This window comes from Phasianus colchicus, chromosome 1 (genome assembly GCF_987193195.1).
Source record: "Phasianus colchicus chromosome 1, bPhaCol1.hap1.1, whole genome shotgun sequence".
NCBI lineage: Eukaryota > Metazoa > Chordata > Aves > Galliformes > Phasianidae > Phasianus > Phasianus colchicus.
Window position 1 is genome coordinate 180634288 of NC_143436.1, and position 19258 is coordinate 180653545.

Consider the following 19258-nt stretch of genomic DNA (forward strand, 5'->3'; position numbering starts at 1 on the left):
TTAGACTTTAAACTTATAAAACATAAGTGTTTATCAAGAAGTGAACCATCTGGTAGGTTGTTAATGCTTCCAGCTGTGTAGAGCTCTTTACTAAGAAACATTATTGATGGAAAATGAAGTATGGCTTTGTAAGGAATATTTTTTTCCTACACTGTGTTAAATAATCAGTATGTGAGCTTTGGAAAGTCTTCTGTGTTTGATCTAACTAATACCTGGTTTCATATTTGTCATCTCACAGAATTTCAGAAACTTGTGGAAGTATTTTGTGGAAACATCAGAGTTGCAAAATAGGAAAGGAAAATGAGTAGAAACTACTTGCATGTCTTTTTACTGGCTATGACATGAAAGAGAAAACTGAGTACTGAATCTCTAAGGTGTTTGCACCTTTTTGTGTAGTCTACTGGCCTGAGCTTAGTGCTGAGAGCCAGCAGCGTATTCTGGTTCTGGCTGTAAAATTTATTCTGTGGCCTCTTTTTTACTTTGTTTCCAGGTCTTTAAAATAAGTGGAACTGGTATTCTGTAACCCCTTCATGGGATTACTGAAATGTTTTGGTTGTCTGTACTACTGTATTTATTTTCCATTTAGTACTATTTCATTGGATTTGTAGTTATAGTTGTGGTACCACCTCTTGGGCATGGATCACACATTCATAACTGAAACTGAAATTAGAGATGGACTATTGCTATGAGGAGCAGCAATACCTGGAGGTTCCGGGGCGGCAGGAGATGGAATCCCTCAGCCCTTGGATGTTAGATATTATTACCATTTATACACCTTTGTCCCCATAAGCCTAGAGTCATAGAATCATTAACCATAGAATGGTTTGGCCTGGAAGGGGCTTTAAGGATTAATTAGTTTCATAGACAGTTTCCAGTAGACCAAGTTGCACAAAGCTCCATCCAACCTGGTCCTGAGGACTTCCAGGGATGGAGCAATTGTCTTCCCTTGAAACTGTCTCAACACTTAGAATCACAGAATTATAGAATCACAAGGTTGGAAACGACCTGTAATGCTATGATTGTATGATTCTAAGTGTTGGTCAAAGTCACTTGGTCCTCAATATTAAAAAATGTATTATATTCAAAGTTCATTTCAGAGCTTCTGTCATTTGCCTGTTGGGTTCAGACCTGGGCATTTTTCTTCAATTCTGCTTTTTTTTGTTGTTCTTGCTTTACTGCCTGTACTATAAGTATCAGAAATTGGCCATGGCTGAAGAAGCCACCGAATGGGATAATACCACATAATTTTCACCAAAGAATATTTGCATTGTTTCTAAAGTGTAAGTATGTCTTTCTTCCATAATCCAGGGCAGAATTCTTTCCAGATCCAGATTTAGTGTGCAGGAGGATTTTTTTCTTTTTGTAAGGCCAGTTGGCAAAAACTTTGTGGTGGAGAGATTTGAAGAACGGGAAATGATGCCTTGTTCTACAGGAAGAGCAACACCTTGCCTGACTGATCCTGCCACTTGCAGAGATGTTAGGTGCTGCCTCGGCCCTGTCTGTCCTCTGCCTGGGGCATGCGGCAATTTAGCTGCTCCTCTTGTTTCCAGCTAGAGTCTGTGGCCTTAGCAAGAAGTGTCTGGTGAAGTGTGAGGACCCTGGAGGCCAGACAGGTGATTTTGTAGCTTCAAAGTCTATCAGTGAGAGAGTAATGCTCTTGATGATGTAGTGTTTATTATTGTTCACGGGAGCAATAATTCTCACCTATGCCTGACTTCCTTGTTTGGCTGTGCAAAATAGGTTCCTCTTCATCACTAAACTGATGGATGAATTTGAACTTTCCACTTGGTTTGTTGTGTAAATGCTTAACTCCTGTGAAGTGCTTTCTCTTAAGGCAAGCTAGAGAGCAACAAAATGACTTCCCATGCTTTCTAATCTCCTCCAAATGTTTTATCTCAAGCTGTCTTAGCTCTTAGTTTCCTTTCTTGTAGACACAGCCAGACTACAAAATCCATTATTCTCCTCTGGCAGTGAACCTTAATGGTGAGACTCCATTACACTTACTTGTTAATGGTTGATTAATGACTTGTAGATGATAAAACTCCTATCTGAAGTTAGCATACATCTGTGAGGGATTTATATGAATCCTCTCACCTCAGCAGCTGGCTCACCTCAACATTTGTTGAAATTAACGAACAAGTGCAAAGTTTAAAAGGGCAGGAAATACTTATAAGTACAAGTCAGCTTGTATTTTTACACTGCTTTATATGTCAGGTGCCCTTGGATTATATAGAGGGTATTTTCGTAAAATGTGGTGGCAGCCATTTTGGACAGACCTACCTTTGGGCAGTTTAGAGTTTATTAATGTTCAAAGAAACCATTGTGACATCTGGAGGTGGTTGTTTTAGCATTAGGAGAACTGAGTTTTTTAAATGGTTGTGTTGCTGTAGCTCTTACGGCAGGAGGATGTAGGTGAGATGAGATCAAGCTGGAAAAATCAGACACTGTTTTGTGCTGCTGTGCTCTTCTTCAGTCTTAAAAGAGAAAGAAATTGGAAAGTCCTGTGTGTTCAAAAGCTTGTCTTCTTTTTCCTCAGCTATATCATTTGTTTTTATGAAAGTCAGGCCTTCCTTACATGTCTTGCCTTGCCACATTGGCCATGTAAGAGGCCAAGATACTTTGCCTGTGGAGGAATTCTGAGATGGCTTTGAATGGCACAGTGGTGCACAGATGTACAGCCACTCTGCAATCCCTGTCCCATTCAATTATAACTGTAGACAGCAAGGAAGATAGTAAATAGTATAGATATTCTAGTGGAATTTGGACCATTACTTCCAAAAGATGAAAATATGCAGACTATTCATTGCCTCCTGGTTTTGCTTCTCTTCCTCTTTTCTGTATAGTTTATCTTTCCTCGCAAAGTAGTGATGAATAGGAATGCAAGGACTGTTTTACATCATCACATGCCCTCTTTGGAAGCACTTTGAGCAGAGTAATTCTAGAATACACTGAAAGAGTAAGCTTTTGATATTTTTCTTGGCTGATATTCAGATATGGAAAGTTTGATTGTTAACTACATTAATATGTATGAAATCAGCGAAGGGCTTGGGCTGGTTATATTTGGACCTGACCTGTTGCACAGTTGTAATTTTCCTCTTTTTTTTTTTTTCTTTATGTCCTTTAATGAAAACTGCACTACTTAATGATATACTTCAGTGCAACACAAATTATGGGCTTGAAACAGAAAAGCAATGTCTGAGACCTTGATTTAAGCATCAGGGCATGTCTTCTCAAAATAATTGACATTAATAATAAAGACTTGTTTCAAACAAAATTTTCAGCCTTTGTTCTGCTGTCCTTCAAAACAATTTTCACAAGTGACAAAGCCCAAGCTACCAAGTTTCTTCTCTGTTTTGGCGGACTTCTGTTCATATGTAGAATACTTGACAGGACAGCCAAATTCTTTGCTTTTGCTGGCAGCTTTCCTTTTCCTCGTGCACGCCCCCACCAGATCTTTGAAAATGATATTTTTACATGCTTAATAATATAATTATTTACATGCTTTAATAATATGATTTTACATTGCTTAGTCTTCATGGCCATTTATAGGTATGTGCCTCTGCATGCTAAAGACAATAAAATATCGGTAATTAAACTACTTTTCATTACAGAGTTAAGAATCCTTATGATATTATTTTGGTATAAGTGAGAAGCAGGAATGGTTTTAAAATAAAATCAGGCATCATTTTTAATGGCTTTACAAGCAAACCTTTACAGAACCTGAAAAGGAAATACCTAAAAAATCAGCCCTCCCCAGTTTTATTATTTGGATTGAACAATCAAAGGATTTAAAGGTATAGGCCGAGTATTTGAGAAATCTCCAAGGGTGTTCTCCTGTCTGGTAGATAGAAGCAGGGCTGTGCTGCTCATGGTGAAGCTGCTCTTTCTTCTTCTGATGCACAGTAGATGACTGTGGTGTGTTATCTTCCAGGGGCCATTGCCAAATGCTAAATATCCCAGATAACGAAGATCATATGTGTAATCTAGTAATGCGTTCCACTTGGCTCAAGTCAAATACAAAGTGTTCCCGAAGTCTTGTACATTGTGTTTTCAGGGTTTTAGTCAGAAGATATGTGGATGATCCAAGCTATGTGACTGGTTGAAGACAAAAATAGAGACTTCTAATAAATGTAAATTGCCAGGAGGCCTTAACTGTCTCCTTTTCACAGGGAAGATGAGTGCTTGGTGTTTCAGAAAAATTTGATTGTGAATAGGAAGGGAATAAGTTCACTGTGAGTAACTAACTTGTTAAGCAGTTATTTCGCTTGTAATCATTCTGCTCATTCTTTGCTCGTTTCTATGGTAGCAATTAATTTTTCCTCCGCAAAGTAATTTTTGCAAGGTGCATTGGGTTGGTGAAGCTCAGCACCTCTCTGCTGCAGTGACTGTGGCAGGAAGAGGCCCCAGGCAGCTGCCATCTCTTCGGCTCCCGTGGCACTTGCTTCCATGTAGCCCCCAAACAACTCCTGGGGGGAGGAGTGAGGACAGCACACTGCCTGCTGGGCTGAAGGCCTCTTCTGAAATTTCACGGCTTCTGTTTTTTTGAGAACCGCAAGCAAGTTTCATTAGAAATCAAATTTCTAGTTGTCAAGATGGAGCAAAATCATATTCCCAAAGACTCATCCAACAAAGCAAATGAAGAGCCCTTTACTTCCATATTTAATTTTTAGATTTAATTAAATCTCAACATTTTGGACTATGGTGGTTTTTTTTTTTTGTTTTGTTTTGTTTTAATTTTCTATTTCATGAGAAGTTCTGATATTTTAGCATTCTATCTTTACCTGACAGAGAGTAAATCTCTGAACAAGAACTTCTCTGGAATTCTCCCCTCAGTGTGCCCTGTTTCCATATGCAAAGCAAGGAAACATGAATTTGAATACAAATAGTGAAAAGTTTAGGAAAGACAAAACTATTTTTCTTCAAATTGTTCTTCCTTTTTAAGTAAATCACACAATTAAAATAATGATGATAATATTATTGAACGTGAGCCAGCAGTGTGCCCAGGTGGTCAAGAAGGCCACCAGCATCCTGGCTTGTATCAGCAATGGTGCAGCCAGCAGGAGCAGGGAGGGGATCGGCCCTCTGTACTCAGCTCTGGTGAAGCCGCACCTTGAGCACTGTGTTCAGTTTTGGGCCCCTTGCTACAGGAAAGACTTTGAGGTCCTAGAGCATGTCCAGGGAAGGGCAACAGAGCTGTGAAAGGTCTGGAACACAAGGCTTACGGGGAGCAGCTGAGGGAACTGGGGTTGTTCAGTCTGGAGAAGAAGAGGCTCAGGGAAGACCTTACTGCCCTCTGCAGCTGCCTGAAAGGAGGATTTGGGGATGTGCAGGTCAGCCTTTCCTCCCCTGTAACTACCCATAGGACTAGAGGGAATACCCTCAGGTTGCACTAGGGGAGGTTCAGGCTGGACATCAGGAAAAATCTATTCTCAGGAAGAGTGGAACAGGATGCTCAGGGATGTGGTGAAGTCACTGTCCCTGGGGGTGTTCAAGAAACATTTAGATGTTGTAATAAGGGACATGGATTAGTGGGAAATATTGGTGATAGGTGGATAGTTGGACTGGGTAATCTTGGAAGTCATTTTCAACCTTGGTGATTCTATTCTTCTGTGATTCTATGAATGTACTAGTTGTCATTTTTATAGTATTTCTAATTCATCTGTGATTTAAGCTAATTATTACACTGGAGTGTTGTTTCTTTAAACCATGTGCTTGAATGCATAAGTTATTTTTATGTAGTAATAGCTGGGGATAAAATTTTATTAACTGTTAACAAGGAACAAAGTGAACTTTCTGAAGCCTCAAATGGCCTTTTAACTTCGAGACTGGCATTCCTGTAGCCCCGCTGTTTTTTCTGTTTTGTTTTGTGTGAGCATGTGTGTGTATGTGTGCATATGTTTGTTTTTGATAAAACACATCAGGTCTTCATTTATTACATACAAAGTGGCTTATAACGATGTTTGTACATCTGGAGACTGAAATGAGCTGGGGCTCTCAGAGATCTGCTGCTTTTTTATTAAAAGAAAGGGAGTAAAGGTAAAAAGACTGCAGGCTTGGAAGAGGGGTTTTGGAAGGATTGGAGTTTAAATGAGGGATTAATTTTACAATAAATGACTAATAGTTTAACACCCGTGCTTTAAGCCGATTCCCCTTTGGATGGAGTTGTGACAATCTGAAGACGAAGGAGGCGAGGGGCACCGCTCAGCAGGATGAATGCTCATCCAGATGTCTCTCTGCCCACGTCTGCTTTTGGATTTGGCCCACTTAGGGGCTTTTAGGATTAAGCCTTGAGATCTGGCAAAATGCAGCTCTTGTCCAGCCATTGTGTATCCCTGGTTTTAGACAATGAAATCTCTGCCAAACAGCAGTCTGGCCAAGCAGTTTGGGCAGCAGCATACCTGAGGAAATCACAGGACTGACTTGCTCAGACTTCTTTGTGGCCGTTTATCTTGTGTAAACAAGCAGAAAGCCTCTAATGATGTGCAGGCTGATGTGCAGCCTCTGGTGCTCTCTGACAAGGGCCAGCATTAAATATGCATTGAACTCTCCTCCTAGCTGATAGAGCATCGCTTCTCCACTTCCAATTGCTTTCTTATGGAATACAGAACTGCTGGGGGGAGTTTTTAATCACACTGCGAGAATAACAGTCTATCTTTGGATTTCTTCTGTGCTCGTGCCTTAAGTGCTTGAATACCATGGGCTAGAACCAGTGAAGGATAATGCTCTCAGGAGCAAGGAATGGGAATAATGTACCTGAAGTTAAAGCCATGACTTAAAAAACACCTCCTCAGTGGCTGCCTGATATCTCCCAAGTGCCTCTGGTCTTTAGGCACTAACCAGCTGACAGGAAAGCTCTCAATATACATAGAGTTGTGCTTTTGCACGACTGCTGATGGCACTAAACAGGTCAATGCCAAGGAACTGAACACTGTCCCCTGGGCACCCCATCCACCATTCTGCTGACCCCATTTAACCTGCCTGGACAAAGGCAAGGGATGTTTCTAGCCTGTTTACTAGTCAGGTCCTCACTGATCACCTCTACTCTTTGTGAAGCTGCTGGCCATGAAATCTGTGCGCCTTCACTGGAAATGAATTGCCCAGGCTCAGTTCTCTCATTCCTCAGACAGCTCATCTTCCACTTCCCAAACTGACTATGTCTGTTCCCGGGGTTTTGTTTTTGCATGTGGCTCACTGACACATCCAGGTTCAGCCTTTCATATCCATAGCTCAGAGTGGCTGCATGCTTCCCTCTTATGTAATTAGTTATTAGCATCAGGTGTGGGGATGTGGAGTGCCCTCTAATATCTTTTTCCCCCATCACAGGCCACCAGTGAAGTAGAATCCTCTGACTAACCCACCAAAACCCTCTTGCACATGCAGGCAGGTAGTTGTAAGGGGTAAAAAGGTATGTGTGGCTGCCCTTAAGTGGCTGCTGGCTGTCCATAGGAATCTGGGTCACACACATGCAAGGGCTGGCAGCAGGCATATCAAATAATCTCTTTGCTGTAATAGGATAATTCCAGTGCTGCAGTACTAGTATCAAAACATGAATTAAAGCCCTTGAAGCAAACCAAAGCCAGATTTGTTCCCATTAGAGCCAGAGAGGTGCAGTGAAGTGACAGTCCCATCTGATACAGGCAGCTGTATTGGCTGGCCCTCATAGGAAAATAGACCCAAAGGATACTTCTGAGGGGGCCTTATCTTGTAAAGGCAGTTCTTGAGCTGTTTCTAGGTTGTTTTGTGTATGATTACTTTGTTTACCATCAGCAAATTTCTCCTGAAAAGGACATTTAGAGAACAGCTTCTGGTGGATTCTCTCTCTGCTTTGCCTGGCCACATTTTTTGAAGTCTTGAACTGTTTTGAATGCTCCTCTTAAAACTTGTTGCTGCGCAACTGCATAATCTTCATGTGTCAGAACCTGAGGGGAAGAGCTGAACCACTACTTGAAGAATGGCAAAATCAGGGGCAACAGGACGTTCAAAGACCCAGAACAATGCTTCTGATATTACCTGATAGCTGTGTGAGGTGTCTGGCAGGCAATAAACCTTCAGGCAGTCACCTAGAATGCTGTATTTCCCTGTTAAAAGAACACAGTCCCACAACAGCCTTGTTACTGCCCATTTACAGCCTACGTAACAGGTAGTTGCAGATAGTGGAGTAGCTGCAAGCAGATGCTTACACATGGGCTCACTGACAGCCACAAATGATGGGCCAGAAGGGATTTCTAAAGATGCTCACACCAAGCTTGTCGTATGTACACCTCAGCTTGACAGGGCTTGTTTCTGCTGAGCTCTGCAGCATGTCCTGCCTATTTTTGGTAGCCTAGAATTCCTGATTAATGCATGACCTACACTGAACTCTTGCAGTACGTTTTGCCTGAAGATATTTAAAACCCTCATTTGGAGTAAGGGTTAATTTCAACCTTGATGTAACTCACAATCAGCTGAGTTGAGCTAAGCTTCTAAATGTCCCAATTGTGATTAAGTTGATTAAATGTCCCAGTTGTGATTGCTGTTTTACAAAATGTTATGGTAGGACATAATCCTCATCCCTTCAGGCTACTAAAATAATGCTGAACCCATCTAGGGAGACAAGGGTGAAGCTGGAACCCCAAAATGCTCTCCTCTATGACAGTAGAATGGGTACAAAGGAGCCAGCATGGAGGAGACAAAGATTCCTCCAGACTTCTTGTAGGCCATGGGACACTCCAAAGCTGTGAGAGTGCACTGCGGAACAAAGGGCGAGTTCTTCCCAAGACCAAAACAGATTTCACTGACTTCTGCACATGGATATGTCCTCCTTTACACTTCTTCCCCTCGTAAGAGGAGTTGGACCAAAATCCCTTGGACTTGGGGTCTCCAGTTGGGCTATGTGGCAGGAGTGGAGGACACCCACACAACAAGAGCTTTTCACTAGGGATTTACTTAACTTGCACTAAATTTTTTTCAGGTGGAAATAGGCAAAATGTGACTGAAACGTGTGGTGGTACTTTATACCAGTAGAGAATGTTGCCCTTATGCTAAATGTTCAGAGTAAACACCTTGCAGCTGTTTGTTAAAATAAAATAATTTTTAAAAATCTTGGAAGTAAACCAAACCACAAGTGTGTTTCCTGTCTCCAGCCTCTACACTGTAATACGTTGGCTCTGCAGAGAATATTGTCCTTTTGGCTATGCAGAAATTACTTAAGTGCTGTTTGCTTTCTGATAAGCTGCCAAGCTTCCATTCTGAAACGTAGAGGATTTTTTTAACAATGCTTCTTACCCTAAAGCTATTTGATATTTTACTGCAAGTCTTAATCATGTACTGATTTTTGGAAGACTACAGTAGAAAAGTACACTTACACACTTTGGCACCTCCAACAACCAGTGTAAACCACACTGATTCACTGTAATAGTTTTTATTACTTTTAAGAAGATTTTAATGTCATGTAAACATGATTCCAGATATTTAGGAAACAACTTTCAGAATTCCAGAATAATTTCAGTTGGAACATTTTCACAGTATATTTTGAATTATAATATGCTCACTGAAGTTTAGAAGCAGAAAAGCAGTAAAGAAGTTGCGACCAGTTGCACATTTATGCAAATACAAGCAGATATTTTAGTACTTAGAAAATAACTAATACTCTTTAAAAATCTGAGTAGATCTCACTAGCTTCACTGTACAGAGGCTACTGTACATGATGGCAGTGGCCTACGAGAACTTCAATAGAGTGCTTGCAGAAAATAGACTTGCTATTTCTGGAATGCTGTACTGTTTTCACAGAGTGCTGCTTCAACTCTGTGTGCTTTACCATAGATGTCAGCAAGCAAACCTGCCCTGCATCCTCAGAAAAATAAGCCCTTAGCAGAACAGGGATGAGGTTGACAGCAGGTTTTCAGAAATGGGTTTGCAGCCTGTGTGATTAAGAAAGTTTTATACTTATCTGTCCAAGTCTTTTCTATAAATAGTCAGCTTGAGATTAAACAGCATTCTGATTTTCTGTCAGCCATTATCTACCACCTTCCTGGAAAGCACTCCTACCCTCCAGGCTGATACTTTTTGTGCTTACTCTCCCCCTCCAGGTATAATTACCATTTATTATAATAAAGTGCTGCATAAGCTTAGATGAAAAGCTTACTCCAAATCATGAGAAGCTGAAGTGGGAAGACATGTGGAAGATTCTGGGCATGCGGGTGGCTCTCCAATGCGCTGGTTGTGGCTGAAAGGCAGCATGTGGTTTGCACCTTATAAAATGCAATGGATTATTAATAGTATTATTAAATCTAACTGTCTAAATGGGGCTCAGAACCTGCAGATTGCTCTGTGTGGGTGACTTGTGTCTGCATGGAGCCTTGTTCATGGCAAGAGGAGCTGTGAGCAGTTGGCCCTGAAGCCAGAGGGCCTTGGTGTGGCCGTGAAGAATCCTGCTGGGGACAGGGTAGGCAGAGCAGTGGACAGGTCTGCTTGCTGGCATCCTCATCTTCAGCATCTTTTTCCTTCCGTAAAGTGGTATGAGTTTGTGCCAAATCAGGAGCTGTGTCACAAGGACACCTCCAGTTAGGCAGTGTTAATATGCAGAACCATGTGTCATATTTCCCAGTTTCTGCCTCTTTGCATCTGCAGCTGGATTTGAGAAAATGATAAAGTAACCACACAGGGCTTTGATTGTCCCACAGCCATTCTTCAAAGACACAGTCCCTGGCTGATGGAGTTCAGACAATCTCCTGTGATAAACCAGTTGCACCCCCAGCCTTTCTAGTATGGGCAGGGACTCTTTTCAAGCCATGTGCATTAATGAGAATGACAGAGGCTAGTTCATCAAGAACATAAGCAGGACTGTTCCTCTTGTCTTGCATTTGGTCCCAATCGTGGCTGTTAAGTTTCAATGTATAAGAAAATCTCTTCTTTCTCTGCATTTTTTGCTTTTCTCTTTTTCACACATAGAATGTGACAATCGGTTACCATGATACTGCCAGGTTGGCGAGATACAGTATGACACATCCAAACTATCATGATGAAATTAGATAAATGTTGAAGTCTTGAAATGTTAACACTGCACTTGAGTGCACTCTAAGCAGCTGTGGGACAGATCAGTGCTCACTTATGTAAGACAGGTCTGGGTTTTATTCCCAGGTTATCTCAGAAAAAACAGGACTGCACGCCACTATGAAGCCGTTTTATTTCGATTGGTTAAAGAACAGTTATAGAGTGGGTTGGGTTGGAAGGGGCCTTTAAGATCATCTCGTTCCAATCCTCTGCTATTGGAAGGGACACTTCCCACTTGATAAGGCTGCTAAAAGCCCCATCCAGCTTGGCCTTCAATGCTTCCACAGAGGGGGCATCCACAGTGCCTCTTGGCAACCTGTTCCAGTGTCTCACTGCCATCGCAATGAAGAATTTATTCCTAATATCTAGTCTAAATCTGTCCTCTTCTAGTTTAAAGCCTTGTCGTGATGCTACATGCCATTACAAAAAGTCCCTCCCCAGCTTTCCTGTAAGTTCCCTTCAGGTACTAGAAGGTCTCTGTAAGGCCCCCCTGGCACCTTCTCTTCTCCAGGCTGAACAGACCCAGTTATTGATACCTTAATAAGTTTGTTATTTTGGATGCAAAGTACCTCCTAACCACACAGTGTGGGTAATATACCTTATGCATTAAATGATTTCCAAAAGTAAACAATCTTGTCTTCAAAGCTGCTGTTAACAAAGCCAGTGTCATTAGCAAAAATATGAAGCAAACATCTATTAAGCTGACATGGAATTTTCTCCTGACAGGACATTTCAGGAACTTAAGTGTCATAGAAGAAGACATGGAAAGAAAGTGCAAATATCAGTACCTCATCTCCAGTATAAGCTCCATTAAGAAAATGACAGGAATTAATTTTTCTAGGTCAGAATTGTTTTGGGGATGTCTCTGCTGGTCGCAAATCACATGTTGGCCCTGACTGATATGTTCATTTTGGCAAAAATCCGAAATGTGGGCCTGGCTGCACACAGTTCTGACTGTGCACATAGCTGCTGTTTTCCCCAGCCTTGGGAAGGTGTGAAGAGCTGCTTCTCTCTCTGGCTTGCTCCAATCCAGTGCTCTGACTCAGTGATGAGAATGTAAATGCGGAAGTTGAAAATTAATGCGCTGTGTTTTTACTAAAGATAATTTGCTGATTCTTTAAATCAATCCAAAGCAAGCCCCTGAGATATACAGAATAATCTTGTGGTCTTGTGAATGCTGTGAGCACTGGCATCTGCTCTGCCTGGTGGGCTCTGCAGCCTATGGCTAAAACAAAGTTGGGCTTATGCCATGAGCTGCAAGCTCTACAGATGTAGGGATAAAATTGGAAAGAGCTGGGTGAACTGGGAAGAACTGAGTCTTTACTTGAGCTTCAGAATGGGCACAAATATTGCACATGGTAAAATGTTTTACTTAATATACCTATCTGTGAAATGAGCCTAGGCTCCTAAGTTGTTCACTTTGGGAGGAATTTGGAAGATCTGATGTAGGCGTAGCTGCTGGGCAGGCTCTCACCTGGCTGGACTGCTTTGCGTTCCAGCCCAATGCATAGCTGCCATTGTCCCTCTCTGCTAATGAAATTGCACATTTCTCTCCTACCTCCCTTGAAGGACTTCTGGGATTGCTCAGTCTGGACAAGAGGAGGCCCAGGGTAGACCTTATCTACAACTCTATACAGCTGCCAGAAAGGTTGTGGTGAGGTGGGGGTCAGCCTCTGCTCCCAGGTAACTATGATAGGACAAAACATAATGGCCTTAAGTTGCACCAGAGGAGGTTCAGTTTGGATAATAGGAACAATGTCTTCTCAGGAGGAGTGGTGAGGCACTGACATAGGCTGGAGATGGGGCAGTCACTGCCCCAAGAGGTGTTCAAGAGCCATGGAGATGTGGCACTGAGGGACATGGTTAGTGGGCATTGTGGGGATGGGTTGATGGTTGAACTGTATCTTAGTGGTCTTTTCCGACCATGATTCTATGATTCTATGACTTCAGAGATTAAAGAACAGAGTATTATTTTATCTCCAGAGAAATCAGTCATGGAGAGAGCATTGAGACGGTATCCTTAGAGGAAATAGATTTCTGCAGCTGCAGAAGCTGTCATTAGCAGAGGAAAGTTGTGACAGAGGACAATAATGAAAACAAGATGTGTGGTTAGGATGGAGCACAAGCAGTGTGTGAAAAGGATGTCATGTAGCTGAGATACCTGCAATAGCTCATTCCAGCTTAGGTAACTTGGAGGACAGATTGCTTCCCTGAATGATAGATAGGGTGAAGTCATCAACTGGAATCGAAGGGAAGTTTCCCATTGGCATATATCACCTTTGTATCATGGATTTGATAACAGCATAACATAGGCTGTTAAAATCTTTTTGGGTATCTATAATTTCCTCCATTGCTTTCACTACAAACGAACAATTAAGCTGATGTCTCCACCACGATAAGAATTAAAATAAACACATTGGGAATCATATTGTTCAGATATCTGTTTTTCGGAGAAACCCCACGGAAGCTCCAGTGGGGAAAGAAGGAGTATTGCTTGTTTTTTTGTGGTTTCTGGTAAATACTGCATTGCTGAAGTGAGCATGGATGTGTTTGCTTTCATGCTGGATGCAGTGGGGATGTATTTTCTGTTTTTGGCTGACTGTTGAGAGCTTTCAGCTTCGTATGCTACACCCACAAAATTGAAGTGTTCTTTTAAATCACTGTGCTTTGAAAAAAAAGGCACAAAATACCTATTTTGATTAATTTGAAAAATAATTGGTGTAAAAACAAGGCCCTGAAAATGTCAGGAGAAAACTCTTCAATTATCTTTTCAATGATTTCAGGCAGTAGAGTGATTTTAATCTGTTCCTGAGTAACCTGGGAGTTCCTCTGAAGATATCCTCAAATAACAGAATTTACTTCTTGGTTAAAATCATGCATGAAAATTTCAGACTCCAAAATAGTACCTTTGTGAAGAAATAGCCAACTGAGGATAGACAGGTGCAGAGGGAATGCCATCTAAATGCCAATGTTAGCCTGGCTTCTACATGAAGCAGAACATGACTGCTGACTTTGCAGGGTAACCCCGTCTTTCAGAAATCAGTTCACAGTCCCTCTTAACAAATGAGGATGAAGGCTTTTTTCCTTGACAGACTGGAAAGGTGTTACTTTGTGGGGACCCACAAGTATTGATCTTAGAATGAATTGAGGAGAACGTAGAGAATTCTGAGAAGGGCTGAGATTACTGACATACTTTTTAACGATGTCATAAATCACATTGGCATAAGCACTGATTTTTGCATAATTCTATTGGAATGAATTTTCAAAGAGTGTGTATATGAGTGCTTAGCATTTTTTTTTTTAAATTAGACCCATTTAATGGCCTGAAAAATCAGTGAGCCATTAAAAACAGAACTTCAGCATTACCTCTCATATAAAATCCCTGTGCCCGAGGTTACAGCTTATCTGCATTTTCTTCAATGTAACAAAACTTGGGTTTCATTCATGTCTTTTAAAAATGAGAAAAATGGAACATCACATCAATTGAGAAGATCAAAAGGATGCTTTTGATTTCCCCCCATGTTCCTGAGCTGCGGGGCTTTAGAAGGCCTGGTTGAATAAATAGCTTTGATTTTCTTCCACTTTGTTTCAGAGAAAGAAGAGATTTTCTTTTTTTTTTTTTTTGTCAGGTAAACTCCATTAAAACATGTCAGTCCTTTTTAGAATTCAGATGATAGAGATGCATGGAAAGAACTAAAGATCTGAGTCAAGGGGCAGATGTCATTAAAATAACTGATTTATATTATTGTGTTTTCCTTTTCTAAAACCAAGTTCCATTTGTTTGAGCCTTGTTGGCATCAGTAAACCTAGTACTCCCTCCCTCGCTTATCTGTGTGACAAAGATTTCGCTTAGTTTAATTTGACGGATTCGTGGGATGACAAATCAGGCCAATGAAATGTGGAAACAGAACTGATCCAAGTTGAGTTGCCTATGTAGAAATACTTGAGGCTGAGCCAGCAAGGAATTCGAGTATGGTTTTATGAGTGTTTGTGGTTGTTTGGTTACAGCAGTAGAACATGAAAAGTTTTGTTCTGACTATTGTCATTACTGGATTCAAATAAAAGTGACTATTTCTCCACTTAACCTTTGAGGTAAAGACCATGCATGATTTCTGCACAGGTGGATGGTCATCTTCCTCGATTTCTGTCAGAGCTTCTGGGCCAAGTACCAGCAAACTGCCAGTCACCGATGAACTGCTGAATTGGTGAATTCTCATGCATGTTGTGGGCCACACAGCAACACCCAGTGTGTTGGACCAAAGTTCTTCTCTGTTTTTTAACCTCTGCTCTCATAAGCACCCCTCCTGCTTCAGAGCAATCAAATAACTTCGATTTGCATTATTCATCTGAAAGATGTTTTTCTTCTTTCTCTCTTCCTTAAAGGAGCAGGTAATTAAAGTCAAGAGGGAAACTGTCAGTTAAGTCGAGGAATTCCTTCATAAATTCAGGCTCCCAACCAGAAAGGGGAAAGCAGAAAAACCAAGATGCTCACCAGCCCCTTACAGATCAGTGAAAGTGTGTCCTGCTAATGTAGGCCAATCTGAGAGCTTATCCTTTCTCTCCCTGCTGTCAGGATTTCCTATATAATTTCCTGAGTAATCCAGCTACAGGCAGCGAGGAGAGGAGGCTGGGAAATCAGCCAGGCTGTAAGGGAGGTGTAAGGAGGCTTGTAATCTTCTTCAAAGATTTTCTCTGCTCACTCTTGTTTTCTTTCATATCTCTCCCGTGTGTTTTGGGGCTTTCACTTTGTAATGTCCGTTTCTTCTCTCAACAAAATCATTAGGTGTTTGTCTTTCATTCCAGTGGGTATAGGAATAAACTGTAAGCTCAAAGCTGCTCAATTCAGGCTTTTCTTTCGAAGGCAATCCAACCAAGATTTAGCTTGATTTTTCTTTTATTTTTTCCTTGCTGAAGAATATATGAAGAATGTATTAGAATAAAACCAGAACTGTTTGTTCAACCAAAAGGAAGGATTTCATTTGGAAAGACCTCTAGAGAAAGCAAATAATTGAAAAAGTCAGATCTACAAGATCTGGAGAAAAAATGCTGATGGGTCGTGGCTTTAATCCAGAAGTTGCTTAGGTGAAGCACACCATAGTGCAAGAAGCCCAGAATTGCTTCTGTAATCTGCTGGGAGAACTGGAAGTCACGTCTCTGGCTTTCCAGTGGAAACTTGCACCCAGGGAAACCCTGCAACCTGCTCCTAGGGAACCCTCTGTATGGAGAGCTTTCAGAAGGTGCAGTGTTTTCCCTAAGAATTCAAACAAAGGGAGACTAATACAAATAGACAAAATGGACAAGGCTGTATTTTAATCAGTCATTTGCTAAAGGCTGTCTATGTTCTTGTGCTGTAAAAGAGTCAGCAAGGACAGTTCCCAGGAGGTTTTGTGTCAGAAGCAAACGTCTGAATTGTCGTCAGTTTCCCTGTAACCTTTTACAGAAGTGTGGTCAAATAAATGACCTTTTTGTGGTGGGTGTGAAAAGTCCCTGCCCGGTCCTCACTCATTGACATCTGGGTGAATTGGGTTCCTTTATTCTCTCCTTCTTCCTTTTGCAGGGAAGGCTGCTTCTCCCCCATCAGCCCGGAGGCATGTCCCCTTGTGCAGTCCTTTATGTGCCACAACAGGACGTTCCTCCTTGATGGCCATGTGCAGCTGAAGACAGGCCTGCAGACCCAGGAGCGACACCTCTTCCTCTTCACAGACCTTCTAGTTGTTGCCAAGTCCAAGTGAGTATGGCATCCCCTCCTACAGAGTAGCCCTTTTTCTCAGTAGAGAAATTCCTTCATGTTTTTTCAGTAGTAAATCTCCCCTAAATCATCAAGCAGCTTTTTTTTTGGTCAACGTGAGTTAAATACCTGAACTCAGCAGTCACTTTTGTAGACCCTAGATCCCATGGCATCCAGGCCACAGCACAGAGCAGTAGGAGATGTTCTTGAATACACTGCTTTCATTGTATCATGTTCCCTGCCTTGGGAACTGAATGTTATAAACTCACTGCTGCTCAGGGCTTGGGATGCCTTGAACTGAAAATTGCTCTAGAAGGTCATCTTCAGTCCTATGGGGTTGCTGTGTTGGAGAGAGGCTACAGGCTTTCGCACTTACCTGGGAGCTACTTTGATGCTCTCCAGTGATCATAGAATCATAGAAGTTTTAAGGTTGGAAAGACCACTAAGATAATCTAGTCCAACCATCAGCCCATGCCTGTGACCACTCTAGACAATGTCACTCAGTGTGACATCCACCCTTCTCTCGAAAATCTCCAGGGATGGTGATTTCACCACCTCCCTTGGCAGCCTATGCTTCACCACTCTTTCTGAGAAGAAAGATTCTGGACAGCTGATGAGCAGCTGCCTAAGAACAGAGGTCATAGGCAGCACCACAGTGCTGTGCCAGAAGCAGCATGAGGATGGGAAACAGTGCTCAATGGTCTGGGCTGAGCTCCTGTGCAGTCAGGCTTGCTGCTAAGCTCTGATTGTTCACTCTACCATTCACAATTAAATCAGATTTACAAGCCGTGTCTAGCATGCCAGCTTCATGCAGCATTTGTAGTTTAAGGCAATTTTAGAGGGTGCTTTCGCTTGTTGTTATGGGGAAATAATCATAAAGGATCCTGAAGCAGCTTCATTCTGTTAGGCACTGTTTGTAGTCTCACAGGGTGGGTAATCTCAATGTGAATCCTGGGCTGTTGCAATGTGTCTCTTCGCTTAAGCAGTTGTTTCAGAGGCTGCTGGGAAAAGCCAGAATAAATCTGCATTTTCAGTAGAAATCTGAGCAGTGTCTGTTTGAATCACACACAGTGAATACAACCCCCCAGATGAACTCCTTCACCTTATGTGGTGTGACAACATGGAGAATACTGTATTCAAACATGCTCTGCTAAGGTTGTTTGGTGAACATTGAGATATTTACAGGGCATCTTACTGCTCTACCAGCAGTGGCAGTAATATAATTGTTACTGCATTTGTTTGTGATTGTGTTGTATTTAGGCTGGGATTCAACTCACTTAATTTAAACTTTCAAATGCTATAAATTTGCAACTCACCTGGGCTTGTAGACGCCTTTGTCTCAGTGGAGGAAAGCCAGCACCTCCCTGTGGTAAACCCACTCCTTTAGAAAAGAGCATCAGCAGTGGGGAGGGGGGTGCTCCCAATGACTGCTCAGAGGCACCGTCTCACTGCCTTAGGTGTGAGTTCCTGAGCTGTGGAAGGCTGAAGCCAGGTGAGATGAATGTCTCCCACATGGTCAGCATGCTGAGCTCCAGGCTGGGCTGTGCATTCCTGCAGGTCTGACTGGCTCCCAGTGGCATTGCAAAGCCCTACTCTGTGTCACCACTCTAAAATATGGTCCCCAGGGAGTAATAACGGCTCTTACAGCACTTGATTTAATGTGATGAGGAGTCTGCAATGTTTGATGGAGTTGGAACAGAACAAATTGTGCTTCTGCATGTGGAAAGAAAAGGGGAGAAATAAGCCACATCTTTGCTAGAAGTGGTAAAAATAGTAAAGTGATATCACTTCATGTATTTTGAATTATATTCATGCATTTTAAAGAACTCATTGGGATGTTCTCTCTACAGCTTCCCTGACAGCAATTAAAGCATCACAGCTGTCACTGATGAACACTATATGAAAATCAGCATTTTTAAAGGTACCACACACCAAAATACCATTTCTGATTCCTAGAGGGAAAACCAGAGTGGTATGTACTGCTCTGCAGCAGTAGCTAGGGATTGCTGTTGACTTTCCAAGAGTCGGGCCACAAGGTCACCAGGATAATGTCTAGATGGAATTGATACAGCTGAGTCTGATTTAACTTCAGGGTTATTCCATGTGCAGGTGCTAAAAATTTGTAATATTCTTTTTGTTAGGCAGTTTTTTCCAACTTGGAGGCTATACGCATCTAAGAGATGCTTCTTAGGTGCATCTCAGCACACTGCCAGTGCCAACTGAGCTGGAAGTAGCTGGTCACTGCACAAAGGAGCTCATGTGTAATTAGAGTTTTTGTGATTGGCAAATGGCCATACATTTTTCCAAAGAGTGCAACAAATATCTGGTGTCCTCTAAGCTGGCTGAGCAAAGTCCCGCCCAGCACTGAGCTCCTGCTTGAAAGGAATGAAGTGGCATTGCTCCCATGGAAATGTGGAGAGGTGGAGAGGTCCTCTCCACAGCTGATCTGGTGTGACTTTGAACAAGGTACCTATCAGTCCATTTTCTGATACTTCCTAA

At 41.9% G+C, this 19258-nt stretch overlaps 1 protein-coding gene across 2 annotated transcripts in view; it reads left to right on the plus strand.

Moving 5' to 3' along the window:
- Positions 1 to 19258, plus strand: part of ARHGAP20 (Rho GTPase activating protein 20) — a 60919-nt gene that overhangs the window by 10476 nt on the left and 31185 nt on the right. For both annotated transcript variants that reach the window (XM_090133873.1, XM_031610554.2), the window contains exon 3: positions 16589 to 16759. In XM_090133873.1, coding sequence (XP_089989999.1) covers positions 16589 to 16759 — 171 coding nt within the window. The remainder of the gene's footprint in view (positions 1 to 16588; positions 16760 to 19258) is intronic.